The sequence below is a fragment of the Electrophorus electricus genome, unplaced genomic scaffold, assembly GCF_041902795.1.
Source record: "Electrophorus electricus isolate QZ-2024a unplaced genomic scaffold, ASM4190279v1 Scaffold29, whole genome shotgun sequence".
Classification (NCBI taxonomy): Eukaryota; Metazoa; Chordata; class Actinopteri; order Gymnotiformes; family Gymnotidae; genus Electrophorus; species Electrophorus electricus.
In genome coordinates this window covers 509,861-525,330 of record NW_027658572.1, presented here as the reverse complement: position 1 = coordinate 525,330, position 15,470 = coordinate 509,861, and the positions used below count along the sequence as shown (strand labels likewise).

The 15,470-nt window shown below is 39.9% G+C and overlaps 1 protein-coding gene across 1 annotated transcript in view; it reads left to right on the top strand.

Moving 5' to 3' along the window:
- Window positions 1-2,998: 2,998 nt before the first annotated feature.
- Window positions 2,999-15,470, top strand: part of LOC145655604 (uncharacterized) — a 74,561-nt gene continuing 62,089 nt past the window's right edge. Inside the window, exons 1-6 of the mRNA XM_081709096.1 lie at window positions 2,999-3,088; window positions 4,322-4,408; window positions 4,887-4,973; window positions 6,405-6,456; window positions 13,310-13,618; window positions 14,153-14,561. Coding sequence (XP_081565222.1) covers window positions 2,999-3,088; window positions 4,322-4,408; window positions 4,887-4,973; window positions 6,405-6,456; window positions 13,310-13,618; window positions 14,153-14,561 — 1,034 coding nt within the window. The remainder of the gene's footprint in view (window positions 3,089-4,321; window positions 4,409-4,886; window positions 4,974-6,404; window positions 6,457-13,309; window positions 13,619-14,152; window positions 14,562-15,470) is intronic.

Here is a 15,470-nt window from a genome sequence, read left to right as displayed (position 1 = left end):
TCGTATCTTCCGCCATCTAGCGGTCAATAACGGGTAGTCTTGAACTGATTTCTATCGCGTAATACTTCGGATATAAATGTTTAAATTTCCTGTTGCAGAACAGACAAAGTATAGTCAACCAGTTCTAACCTTTTGATAAAAACTTGAACTTCAAAGTAGGTGAATCTATTTCCTTAAACCAATCAGATCACAGTTCATTTACATAACATCAATGCTTTGAGTGCTTTAGATATGAGAACATCACAGTGATCTTTCTGCTCACACATCAGTCAGTCTATAATTCTGTATTATGTGTTTCTATAGCTTCCAACTTTCATGAGTTCCTTGAATCTGTGGAGAAAAGTGCAGACCAATGTAGTTTCTTATTTGTGAACATTTATACATTTATTGTAATTTATTTATCATTTAAATGTTTTAATTCTTTTAATTTATAGACATAAGGATACAGAAAACATTTCATATATGTATAGTACATCAATCAATGTATAACACTTTTAGTACTTAGTATATGAATCAATGTATAATATTTGGACTGCTTTAACACCAGTACAAAAGTTTAATATAATAAAGAAATAATGCACTGTGATTACGTGTGGCAGCACGAGTGCCGTAGGGCGAGGGGCAGGACGCACAGACTCCACTGACTGGGACGAACATTTATTAACATAAATGACAGCGGCACTCATGTATTAGAAACAATAAACATGGACCTGAAACAAATGAAGTTAAACAAACATAATACACAAGAATACATCTAACATAAACACGTTACATTCAGACATTACACCGACAATGACCAACACCCTGTACACTTTAACACGGGTTTATATACATTGAGACGAACAAGGTGCAGGTGTGGTTACAAACACAGCCCTCCCACTGAACGTGGCAGGTCAAACCACATGACTCGGGGGAGGCTAACATTCCATGACATTATGCTTCATCTTGTAAAAGCTTTACATGACTGACAATTTCAGCTTTTTCAGAGGACCTATTTAATTCTTTCTTACATTGTACTTCTTTCCATTCCTAGTCTAATCTTGAAATAAATTGAATTTTAATGGAAGTCTTCATAATGTGTGTTTCAGGTTATGCAAATACTTTGGGAGTTGTTTAAATCAGTCAATCTACTGAATTCCCCACCAACAACAGTATGAATAATTAATTGTCATTTACATTTATAACTTTTAACATACTAGTAGCATGTGAGTTTCATGAATTTGTACTTCATTAACTATTTGTATCACATTATTTACATTACTGTTGTAATAGTAATAGTAAAAATTCAATGGTAATAGGGCACATTGATTTGACACAGTTCAATGGCATTAAACTGCTATTAAATGAGTTCCAGTGAAGTAACTTGCTACTTGAGTATTCTTGTAACAGATACTTTCTTACTTTTACTTAAGTAATAATTTAAATGACTACTTTTACTTCTACTTCAGTAGTTATTATTTTAAAGTAACAGTAATTTTACTTGATGACAGTTTTGCCTACTCTACCGACCTCTCTCTGTATTACAGTTAATGTCTTGATCTTTATCAAAAACCCATGTAGTGCCTGCATGGAGGGACTTCGTGTTGTATTGGAAAACTGTAATAAATGTCTATATAACTGTACCCATCTTTCAGCTACGTACTCAGCTGCCGCTAAAAATAGGGATTTCACATATTTTTTAAACTTTTGACTTATTTTCCCAATGACCAAAATGTCAGCGCAACCCTGTAGTAACATCACAATGTCTATGACGTCACAATGGCTACGACATCACTACATCTATTTTAAAGGTGAGCCCAAGCATCTATATGTTATTTCACTTGACACACTTCAGCAGTTCAAAGGTTGGGAGACAATAGGGTGAATTAAACCTAACCATAGGTGGTGGATTACTACTGAATTTTACAGAACAAGGTACAGTGGAATCTTTAGTCTCTTAGGGATCATTTTGATGCATTTCAAACAGAGAAGGTCTGTCAGAAAAACAGCTGTAACATCCAAAACATACTTCATCAAGCATTAAAAAGTGGCATGGTGTTCTTGTCATATAGATTTTAGGGAATCTGTCATTAAACTGCTCAAAAGTATTTTAGTGATGTCATAATATTACTATTACAGGAGAGCTGCAAATATTCTAAATTGGAACTGCACAGCCTAATATCCAAATAAGTCTGTACTGAATCTCTGTGACCAAAAGGAAACGACCCTTACAGTGGCACCAGCAATGCAGACGGTATTCAGACAGGGAATCGATTTAGCGAGGAATATTTGCTCGTCAACTTTTGGGATAATGGCAAAAAGGGTAGGTTGGGCAAATGTTTTAAAAAGAGAATACTTGTTTAATACTACCTTACAACCAAGTTTTATCTAACTTTGTACTGAGAATTTTTGCTTCTTAACCCCCAGGCCCTCTATAACCCTCTATTGGAGGATGATGAAGAAACATCTGATGATGCCTTTTGTATGGACCCGTTGTGTCCGGTAAAATAAGGCTGTATTTTCAGACATTGAGTACTCTTAATAGAATAAAGTCTATAGGATGGATCTTTTCACATCCAGAATGAAATGTTACCACTCCAAAATCTATTTTTCTCTGTGTTTTGTCTGAAGGATTTTAAGGGGGCATTTTGGGGTCAAGTTGTGGTAAGTAGCACTACCTTTTCACAGATGTTTCAATAGGCTAAAGCTTTTACCCATAAAGCATGTTTTCAAGCACTGTCATGTGTCTTCTGAGTCAAACATGATCTTTTGTAAACAAATTAACTTGGTTAATGATAAATAATAAATAAATGATTGACATTCCTCATGATAAGAGGCTCATTCCACAGAAGTAGTTCTAAGTGTGACAGAGTAATGTCCTGACACACAAAACCACTGCAGTGGAATCAGACCTCTTTTTAGAGGTTTTTCTTATACATCTAGACCTAGACCTTTATACTCCACCTGGGTCTTATAGGAGGACAATGTGGAGACCCCCTTTGGCACTGTATGCTGCACCATGGCAGGTATCCCCAGGGATAACCGACCGGTCATCCTCACCTACCATGACATCGGAATGAACCGTAAGACTCTGATACTGTTGCTTGTGGCACGTAGCTGATTACTCTAAAGTCTAAAACTTAGCATAAGCGTCATTTATTGTGTTGTAATGACCCTGGAATGCATGTCTGCAGACAAAACTTGCTTCGACGTTCTTTTCTATGATGAGGACATGCAGGAAATCATGCGACACTTTGCCGTGTGTCAGGTCAACGCTCCTGGGCAACATGAGGGTGCCAGCACCTTCCCTGCAGGGTGAGCGTGAGTGCACCATATGCCACAATGTTCTTTCAGGGGCTGAAAGACATTCCAAGGTTAAATCTAATCTAAAATGTGACCTTCAGCTACCCCATACAATTTTTTCCAGAATGTATATTTATCAGAACCTACTCCATAGCCCTCCGTCTGCCCTCAGACCACTCCTTCCTGGCAGTCAGACAGGACGACTCTATGCCATGGTGTTGGTGCCCACCTAAACTAACATCTGGAGGCCCTGACTGTCAGCATGTCTAGCTGGCACCGGCTTGTCATGCACCAGGGTTTCTTTCATTAACTTTTTTCTTAGCGTTCATATGCTACATTGATGGCTGTGGCTCCCAGTACATCATAGCTAGGTTTAGCAGGTTCAAATCCTGAAGAATCAGTGGCGTCCCTTAGAATTATAACTCACTCAGGGCAATTTTTTCCTGTAGATTCACATATCCCTCAATGGACAAGCTCTCCGAGACCCTCCCAATTGTGCTCAAGCATTTTAAGTGAGTGAACCAGATTAGCCATTTACTCTGAGATTAAACTGTCAATCCTTGTTCTAATCTGAAACCTTGCGCTTTAATGGTTTAAAGTTATGTACATTTTTTTCTCTCCACAGAATTAAGAGTGTTATTGGAATGGGTGTTGGAGCAGGAGCAAACATCCTCACACGGTTCGCTGTGAGTTGTAGCACTGTCTTTCTTCCCAATAGATTTTAACACAATGATCAAACAAGGATTACTCCTTGGTGAAATTCTTGCTTTGTAACAAAGTGTTGATACTTGCAGCATAATCCTAATCATTACACTGTCAAGCTAGCTAGACATCAACTCTCCAGAATACTGACACTTCACTATTGTTCCTCTGCTTGCACATGTAAACAAACCTTTTTCTAAGTGCAATGTAAAGTGCAAGAATGCCAAATATGGAGACTCTTAATTGCTCATTTAACTACAACAGTTTGACATATAGTAAGTAATTTTGCCCTGAAGGTTCATCTCCCTTTGACTGCTCATGCATAAATGTCTTGCAGTTGAAGTACCCAGACTTGGTTGAGGGCCTTGTCCTGATGAACATTAATGCTCAGGCAGAGGGCTGGGCAGACCGGGCAGCATCCAAGGTATCACAGTCTAATGCAATAGTAATTATCATTCTGTTAACACCCTGCTTAATCATCACGATCCCTGTATCTCTACAATTATGTCATTTAGCTGGTCCCACCTAGCGTCCATGTCTATGGTTTCCCTGTCTCATGTCTTTTGTTTTGCTTTACTTCCTTGTTGTGGTTCCGTTCCTTAGCTTCATTTTCTCCGCTCCTTATTATTTGCACCTGTCTTGTTTAACTCTTATTACTTCATGTATTTAAACCGTCTTGTTCCCTGTGTCTTGGCTGTTCACTGAACCCATATAACTTTCAATGTGATAACAAATAGTTCTCAGCATATTACTCTTAGTTTTCTGCAGTTTCCAGTTAACCTTTCATGCCAATCATATGGTGACAATCGACCCTATATTTTTATTCTTTTGGGATCCTTAGAAAAGTGTCAAGCCTCTTTTAATAAAGTAATGTATTTGATCAAAGCTTATGTGTACTCCAGCCACTAAAGATCAACCCACACTTTCCACAGATTTCCAGCTGGGCCCTTGGTCCCCCCAGTGTTGTCATCTCCCACCTGTTCGGTCAGGTACGAAATAACGCCTAAAATGAAATGTATATTGTATGTATTATTGAGCAGTACTTGTCAACCCAGTCCTTGTGATACATCTGACATCCCACATTTTCCCTCTATCCCAGCTCCTGACAACATCATCCTAGCTCCTAAACCAAGCCATTAGGAAAATGAACACCTGGTACAGGTGTACTGGGCTGGGTTAGAATAAACATGTGGGCCATTTCATGTGTACTGTGGACTGGGTCACTAAACACTGAACTAGAACATTTAAAAGTTAAATGCCTTATTACTAAAGATGAGTGTTCCAAATGAGCTGTCCTGAATTTAGACTGTGTCCTTTTCGTAACTAAAGAACCAGATGCCTACATTATTGTCCATCAAAAGGTCAACAATGTTTTGGTTTTTTTTACATATTCTTTTTATTATACATTTCTGTCTCGAGTGCCTGTGCAGACTGTGCATATAGAGGAAGAGACATTTAAATTCATATTCACATCAAGTTTTGATGTTTTGTGACTGATTGCGTCTTGGACTGACTCCTTTATGGCACCGTGGCAGGAGGAGATTAAGAAGAAGGCAGAATTTGTAAAGACCTTCCGTCACAACATCAGCAAAAGGATTAACCAGACCAACCTTCTGCATTTTATGAAGTCCTACAACAGGTATGACTGACATCTGCATTCTATGGAATCTTCTGAGCTCTCTGCTTCTAGACTTGTTTGTCATATGAACAGCTCCCAGTCTTATTAGATCTGATCAATTTTCAGACGAAGTAAACTGAACATTAAGAGAACTTCTCTGGGTAGAAAGACTCTAAAGTAAGTGAGAAACTGTTTCTCTTTTATCCTTATTCCATGTTATTTTTTGATGTAAAATGCCCCTGTGCCACCACATGCCTGAAAGGTTTTGTTGCTGTAGGTGTCACACTCTTCTGGTGGTAGGAGATGACTCTCCTGTGGTGGATGCTGTGGTATGTACAGCTTGTTTTACATGCAGAAGTTTAAAAACAACATTCAAAATCCAACCCAGCATTCAAATCAAACTTCTATATGTACCTGGGAGCCTGCGTGCAAATGTTTTTGTTTTCCGTCGTAGGTTGACTGCAATTCCAAAATGAATCCCTCAAAGACAACCCTCCTCAAAGTTAGTGACCTTCAAACCTCAGCAAAGCGATACTTAAAATGTTATGTTTTGCTTTTTTTATTTGACTCTCATTATAAATGCAGAAGTCATTATATGTCACTGGGGGCTTATAAATCTAGAACTTTGTGATAAACTTGTGGTGAATAACATTGTCCTTCATGTTGTCCCTCATGAAGATGGCTGACTGTGGAGGTCTACCACAGCTTGATCAGGTCTGTCGTTACCCATTAAAATAATGCTCTTGCATTCAAACTGAGTGATGCACTGTGTAATCTATTGTGTCCTGTTCTTACCGTATAGCCTGGCAAGCTGGCAGAAGCCTTGAAATACTTCATTCAAGGACTGGGCTACAGTAAGTAAATACTGTAAACACACTGTCAAAAGGTCGAAATTAATAATCGTTCAGCCTCTGCGCAATGTAAAACCCATAAATCCAGTTTAGAAAAGTTCAATACTGCCTGTTGTAGACCTTCAGGCTTTCACAACTATCTTTAAGTTATGCATGCTTTCTAAATGGTGCAGTTAAGTAGGGACCTTGAGCTATGTTACTTCACCTTGTCCTTCTGCTTATCTGCCTCTGACAGTGTCTTCTGCAGGCATGACACACCTGTCTCATTGGCACCCCGCCTTCTCCACCAGAATGGCATTCTTCCACCCCTGGGCCATCACTTCCATGGAGAGCACCTCCAAGCAACGCTGAAGATGAGGCTCTCCTACCCGCTGCTCCATCCCAGTGTTGTCATGCTCAGTTCGGCTCCATTTCAAATAAAAAATACTCTAAATTGAGGGACCATTGATGTGTTGGTGTTAGTGTTTGTGTGTCATTGTCCCAGTGGACTAATTTAGACTTGCACAAAAGGAAAAAAAAAAAACTAAACGATAAAAAGCTGTTTAAAATGTTTATACTTATCAGGCTCAGTGTTGTACCTTTATTTAGTAGCCATAAAAAAGTTGATGTATAGTACATCAATCAATGTATAACACTTTTAGTACTTAGTATATGAATCAATGTATAATATTTGGACTGCTTTAACACCAGTACAAAAGTTTAATATAATAAAGAAATAATGCACTGTGATTACTTGTGGCGGCCCGAGTGTCGTAGGGCGAGGGGCAGGACGCACAGACTCCACCGACTGGGACGAACATTTATTAACATAAATGACAGCGGCACTCACGTATTAGAAACAATAAACATGGACCTGAAACAAATGAAGTTAAACAAACATGATACACAAGAATACATCTAACATAAACACGTTACATTCAGACATTACACCGACAATGACCAACACCCTGTACACTTTAACACGGGTTTATATACATTGAGACGAACAAGGTGCAGGTGTGGTTACAAACACAGCCCTCAGGCCAAACCACATGACTCAGGGGAGGCTAACATTCCGTGACATTATGCTTCATCTTGTAAAAGCTTTACATGACTGACAATTTCAGCTTTTTCAGAGGACCTATTTAATTCTTTCTTACATTGTACTTCTTTCCATTCCTAGTCTAATCTTGAAATAAATTTAATTTTAATGGAAGTCTAATGTGTGTTTCAGGTTATGCAAATACTTTGGGAGTTGTTTAAATCAGTCAATCTACTGAATTCCCCACCAACAACAGTATGAATAATTAATTGTCATTTACATTTACAACTTTTAACATACTAGCAGCATGAGTTTCATGAATTTGTACTTCATTAACTATTTGTATCACATTATTTACATTACTGTTGCAATAGTAATAGTAAAAATTCAATGGTAATAGGGCACATTGATTTGACACAGTTCAATGGTATTAAGTACCCAATGCTCTGCTTTGAAGAAGAAGAAGTACAACATTGAATTATTTTACTGCACTTGTACTGCATATTTTCAATGTATTTACATCATTTTAGAGAATGCCATATTAAGGAATAAATAAATAAATAAAGTTTATTTACCTGCTATTGTTCTTACGTCCACTGAAGTCCAAAATAATCTTTAAGGCTCTAGGTTACTTAATAGCAAATACATTTCTGTGCTATTGTGATTTATTTTCTACTTGAAAGACAGGGAATATTCTGATGTCTTTATTAGTAACTTTAATGCACCTAATGCACCCTTTTGGGGCACCCTAAAACTCTGACTAGTATTACGTGAGTAATCGCTCTAGAGCAGGGAATTGAAGATAACAGGATAATTGAGGAAAAAAGGGGAAATTTTGTTTTTTTTTTCTAAAATGAATGATGTAGCCAGCGATATGAAGCCCACCCAGCCTGTTTCACTATTTGGTATCTATAGGCCACCACGGCCCTACTCAGAATTTATTAAGGAATTTTCAGATTTCCTTTCTAATCTAGTCACTTTTGCAGAAAGAGCCATTATTTTTTGTGATTTCAATATTCACCTTGATAATGCCCAAGACCCTTTGAGATTGGCCTTTAGCTGTATATCAGAATCAATTGGTTTCATCCAATGTATAAGAGAACCCACACACTCTGATGGACATGCGCTTGACTTACTATTGACATACGGTGGACACGGAGAACATAGTCAGACTACCCCAGTCGGATGCCACCTCAGACCATTCCTTAATTTCATTTGAACTACATACAAGCCACAATATAATAACCTCACCTCGCTATCATAGCAGACGCACGATCACATCAGCCACTGCATCCCCTGTAGATTCACACACTGTTCTTTATAAAGGCATCTCTCACAGTTTAGTTACATGTAACATTTTATCTTTTAAGCATGTAGCCACCTTTCCATATCCTTTTCTAACCTTTAAAGGGAGATGTTTCTAGCATCACCTTTGACCACATTTCCATACTTTCAAATGCAATAAATTCTTTACAAGAGGTGGTCCCTGTTATTACTGAGGTAATAACATGCGTGTTTACAGGGAAAAGAGGCCTAACAGTGCATTGGACAGATTAATAACATAAAACATAAGGGAGTTTAGAGATTCTGTGTCCTTTCAGAATGACTTGCATACAGGGCTTCAGTAAAGGATCCTGCGTAGGCTTTTGGTGGACCTCAGGGTAAGATATATGAACTCTCCACCAGGCTCAGGACCATATAGAAAAACAATCTTCTTTAGGACAAGGCTAATACAAATCTTCTCTTGGAATGTAGTGGTAATGGCTTCCAACTGGTGTGGGTATTGAATAGCAGTTTGCATATATTGACTACTGTGTGGTTCAGATGTAATGGTGGTGAATGCAAACACTAATATGTAAAGGAAGGTGGGGTGAATACATAACCACTTCTGAAAAGTGTATAAAAATATGGGTTCTCTGTTTGACAGTTAGACCTTCACGAAGGGTGCCTCAATAATGCTTGTTAAGGTTAACCGGCAATAAAGGATGGGACCAGCTATTCTCTTTAACTAATTCTGAAGGCTGACTCTTCATGTTATGTTTGAATGTTTAACTTTAAAACTAACTGACTGGGTATTTAGGAACGACATTACTTTCCAAACTTCATTACTACTTTTCATCCCTTCTCATACCTTTCGGTTTCTACCCTTTATCATCTTTGTTAGCTGCACAGCAGGAGCAGGATATTGGTGGAATCCTGCAAGGCATTCCAGCACTCTCTTACAAAACTATTAAAACTGTTTTTTGCCATATCCATATAAGATATCTCAAATGTGTATAGAATGTAGGTAAGCAATTCTGCTTCCTCCATGGTGCAAATTTGGTATAGATTGAATAACCCTATTTATAATCTTCAGTAGCATATAAGAAATCCAGATCCTCAAATAGCCACATTAGAAATTGTAATTTGGTACAATTTTAAATGATTGTCTATCACAGGGTAGACTTAGATTGAGACACCATGTTTGACAATTGTATTCGAAACCACCATACCTAGTAAAATTTACTGGGCTCAACCAACCCTTGTAATTGCACATCTTCCTACATCTCACAAGGGACAACTTTCTGGAGGGACATTACTTCACATAATGTCATTCCTTTAATCTAGCATCTTAAACACTGATGATGGGTTTACTCCAGCTACACAAGCTAATGCTAACACTTGCTAATGTCCTCTTTTCTCAGGCCTGATGTACTTCCTCCTTTCTAACAAAAGGCCGTTTAATCCTGTCAATGATTTGTGATACCCAGTTTGTTTTCTTTGTATCATCATTTTAAAATCAAGTGAAAATCTAAGACTTACAATAGTACACTTACATTGCTTTAGGTAGTTTGGTTAATCAGCCTTGGTTACTACCAAAGAGCTGCACATATGTAATCATGATGTCAGGACATCTCAAGGATTACACTATGAACCGGATGGACAAGTTGACTTGTGGAATTGATCACCTGCAAGTGGATATTACAGTAAACCTGGACTGCATGGATAACCGTTTGTGCTCTTCAGGACTATGACATCAGCCCCAGCCTGAAGACCAAGGGGGGAAATTTAGGTACCATGCCAATCCAGCAGATAGCAGCACCATCATCACCGCATTGAGCAAACTTGCATCAAATGGAAGAAAGGGGGTGTGCCTAAAAGCAGGTGGAATTCAGGTGTCTTAAATACCCTGATCAACAGACCTTTACTCTCTCCCTGGTTTTTCCTCCATCAAGGTTAGACCTAAAAGAGGGGCTTTGTCATCTCTCTCTCAGATACTTTCTTCACTCAGCACCATGTGGACAGTTAACAGCAAACAGCTGAGAATCATATTTCTCCATTTAATTGATCCAAGAGATGGTGGAATCTAGACTAATGTCTTGTTACCACCCCGTCTAGGCTATGGCACCATACCAAGGAAAAAGAATGATAAACGGCTAAAGGAATGGAACATGCAACTGTTAAAGAGTAACAGAAAGAAACATAAGCACAAATGGTAGACTCTTTTTAGTGTATTGTTGTATAATACAGAAGTTACAAATAAACACACTGGTGCAATTTCTTCTGAAGTGACCCAGGCCAAAACAATAAATAAGACACACACCAGCGAAAGAAAATTGAGGTCCAAGCAGGGAAAAGAAGGTCATACACACAAATGATACAATTACAAACAAGCCAAAACCGCCTGCTGAACTAGCTGCCACTGCCGCCACCCCCGCTGCCGCCAACTGCCTCACTGCCTCCAACAGCCTCACTGCCTCCCTCCTCTTCTGCCTTCGGGAGGGGCTTTTATATAGGAGTGGCCAGGAGTGGCCAGCAGGCAGGTAGACCTGGGGAGGAACAGAGCAGAGTCAAGTTCAGAAAAGGTGAGGAAACCTGGCACCGGATCTGGATTCTGAGATACACCTAGAGAAAGGAAACACATACACACACGCTTACAGACAGAAATCTGATCAACATTACCACAGCAACAGGTTCACCAAATTTCTTCAAGCAAGCTTGCAAATGCGGTCAGTTCCCTCTTGTTAAACTGCGGATGGAACTCATATTCCCAGCATACCTTGACGACGTCACATTTTATCAACAAGAAACCAGGGGTGGAAATTCCCTCCTAATTGTAGACAAACTGAGTGAGGATGACCAACTGAGATAATCACCAAAAATCATCAACATGTGAGACTTTTACATCTGGGCATAGTTTATAGTCAGGCATATCTGGGCAAAAGTATATAGGTTACATTTAGCTGACGCTTTTATCCAAAGCAACTGAGTACAACTTGAGCAATTGAGGGCCTTGCTCCGATGCCCAACAGTGGAGCTTGATCCAGCAACCTTCTGATTATAACTCAAGTAACTCAAGTAACAGCTGCCACTGCTTGAATTAAACAGTAAAGTTTAATCAAGATCCTAGTACTTTCTTGAAAGTATTTGGGCTTGGTGTACATACCATTTTGTTTGGATAATCTTAAGTAATATTTGTACAGACTGGAAGTTCTTTTTCCTCTTTGCATACAATCTCTCTATGTCTTGCTTTTTACTAGCAAACATAGGTATCATCATGTCACTTCAATAGGCACAGACACATTGACCTTATTGTTCAGTTAGTAAACCTGCCATTACCCTTTGTTCTAACATCATGTGAGAACAAGCCAGCTGAGCTCATTAACATACAGTCACATTGCTGTTTAAATTCTGCACCATTTTATTGCTGGCACAATAGCATGTCCGCCTCCTTCTCGCTCTCGCGAGCGTGTACCGACCTGCATGAAAGCATTCGCTCTCCTCTCCTTTTACACACTCACACACATAAACACATGCTCGCTATATTTTAGCTTGTTTTTCTGTAAATATACAGATTGTTTATGCTATTGTTTGTGATTTAGAGTAGTTGCATTAATAAATTTATCATTTATTCTCACCAAGTTGTCTGTCTTGATATCATTCAGATTGTGCTTGTAGCCAATATCCTCAAACAAATGACTGTAATTTAAATCTTTCAGGGATCAAATCATTAATGTTACTTTCTTTGTTAAAAATGAAAGATTGTGATTTCAATATTTGAGATGATTTAATGGGACTGATTAGTGTGTCAAACCACTACAGTGGGCCTGTCCCTCTTGCTGGGCGCCCAGCGACAGCATGACTTTAAACTTAGCAAACAGGAACTGTTTGGATTGCTTCAACCACAGTGGCAACAAGACTAAAGAGATGTGAGGAGGCTTCTCAAATAAGCTTCTCACTTTATTCAACATGAATTGGCATTTCATTTTCGTTTTCATCATTTGATGTAAGTTATTTTCTATGCAATACTACAATATATACATTGTTAGTTTATTTATTTATTTTTTTCATATGTAGCATTTTTTAATTCCTTAGCAGAAACAAGAATTCTTGTGTTCCAGTAACAGTGGTGCTGGGTTGTATATGCAGGCACTGAGAAATGGAATTGGTCACAGAGGCAGTTAACTCTTCAGAGTGGAGCATCTGTCAACATCTGAAATATAAACAACATAAGAAATACTGGTGCTGTAAGCATGTAACAGCATTTAATTACTGCACGATTATGGCATATGCCAACAATACAAACAAGAAAGTGACAGTAACTGATAACCCAGCTCAGACTCTCTTTACTGTCACTGTGAGGGATCTACAGGAGAGAAACACTGGAGCATATTGGTGTGCAGTGGAGATTTCAGGAATATTTCAACCAGATGTCAAAACACAGCTATATATCACTGTGAAATCAGGTATTACAAATTCTTTATGAATATTGAATATTCAGTTTAGTGACATTTTTCATATTGCATATATTTCATCCATACATATTCATACAAAAGTGCCTTTCTTTGTTTCCAGCTCCTGCTGTGTCTGTGACCAAGAGCAGAGTGAGTGGAGAGGAGGGGAGCAGCGTCAGTGTCCAGTGTCTCTACAGCGCTGCATATAAGAAAGAGGCGAAGAAGTGGTGCAGATCTATAGACTGGACCTGCTACACAGTGGGGAGGACCAACACATCCCAGAATTCAGCAGTGCAGATCAGTGATGATGGGAAAGGCACCTTCACGGTGTTGATGACTGGACTGAAGAAGACTGATGCTGGCTGGTACTGGTGCTCCACTGGAGGTCTAGAAGTTCCTGTTCACTTTGACGTCACTGATGCACTTGCAGGTATATTGTTTTGTATCTAATCAATTAAATGGTGTAAAAATTATTAATGTTGTTTAACCTTTAAAAGATGACAACAGTGATTAAAGAAAGAAAAAAAAACTATGCATAGGGTGCCTTATTAGATTTGGTTATGTCACGTTGCAGCCCCGCCCCTCCTCAAACGTCTTGGTGTGTACGTGTGTGTGTTCGTCCATGTCGCCGCGCCCTTTCGTGTCGTCCACCTGTTCTGTATTATGTGTAATCCTCGTGTGTGTGTATATATGTCTCTTGTGTTGTAGTACGTGTTGTTGGTGTTTGAACGGTGTTTAGTGAGGTGTGCGGTGTTAGATGTGTCATCTGTGTTAAATAAAAATGTGTGTTTGAACGTGCCCCTACTCCACATACTGTTAGCCTCGAATCATCACAGAAACACCAACCAAAGAAGGATGCCTGGGAAGGGCAAGAAGAAGGGGAAGAAGGGGAAAAGACGCACTTCCCCAAATAGTGCCTGCAATCCCTCCGTGCTCTTGGGTACCCTCCTGACTCCTGCTGCAGAAGAGCGTGGTCTGGGGGCAGAGGTGGAGGAGTCACACGGGATTACGTCTGACCATAATGACTGGTATAACTATTTCCAGTCCTCGGAGTCGGACACCGCGGACTTTTCCTGTACCAGGGTGAGGCCTTCACTCATCCTGTCTTCGCTCCATGGGATCACAACAGAGCAGGGACCTGCTGGGTACTACGGAGACCTACCTATTTATGAGGACAGGTACTTGGAGGTGGAATCCGCAGAGTCCTACATGGACCTTACAGAGGGATATGCGGAGTATGGCGAGCGAGGGGAGTGCCGTAACGTCATCCTAGAGTCAGACTTGGGGTCGGATCATGAGGAGGACCCGTCGATGGAGGTGGAGGAGGTACCTCAGGGGAATCTAGGCGCTCTGGAGTCAGCAAGCAGCCCTGGGTGACTGGTGGAGAGATGGCATCATCAACAGAGGAGGACATTCCTCCCCCTAGGGCGAGGACCTATGCCTAAGTCTCGGGGAGGTAAAAAGGCAGCGGCACCGAGGTCTGCTCTGCCGGGGTCTGGCAGGGTCACCAGGGTCTGCTCCAACACCTGATGGTGAATGACATCTCAAAACTATTCTTGAACGTACTTTTTCAGATTTGAATTCCTTACTGAGAAGTTTGAAAGAACTTAGGAGTCGTTGTTGAGTTACGAAAAAATGTGTCTGGAGTGTGAATGGCCATCATAACTTGCGTTTTTCATCGGAGCCTTGCTCACTAAAGCTGTTATTTTAACTAAGCCTACTCGCTGGTTGAGTTAGCTAGACAGGCAAGCTTGTTAAGGTTTAATTCCCGAAATTTGGGCCCTGCTGTCGGCTTGTATGTCGACACGTAGCCCCCAGGAGAGAGAGTTTCGCCTGGTTTGGGCTCCTACGCGACAGCAAGGATTGTATTTTGCACTGGAAAACTTAAATCAGATTGTGAGCTAAGAAAAGGGGGAGAGAGACAAGTACTCATGCATGTGAGCACACAGCTTGACAACATGGAAAAAAGACACCCAACATGCAGCAGGAGTGGCTAAAGCCATACAGAAAACAACGCATCTGGTAATGGGACATCCAATCACGGTACTAACCACACACAGTGTAATAGCATACGTGAACTCACAAGCCTTCACCTTGACAGCACTAAGGCAACAGAGGATCAGCAAAATTTTGGAAGCACCACACATCACGTACACACATGAAGGAATCAACATGGCAGACATGATGGGAGGAGGAGAGCCTCATCAGTGCGAACAGGAAGTCAAAAAGCAGGAGAAGGTGAGACCAGACCTAGAAGGAGAACCAATTCCAGGAGCAGGGAA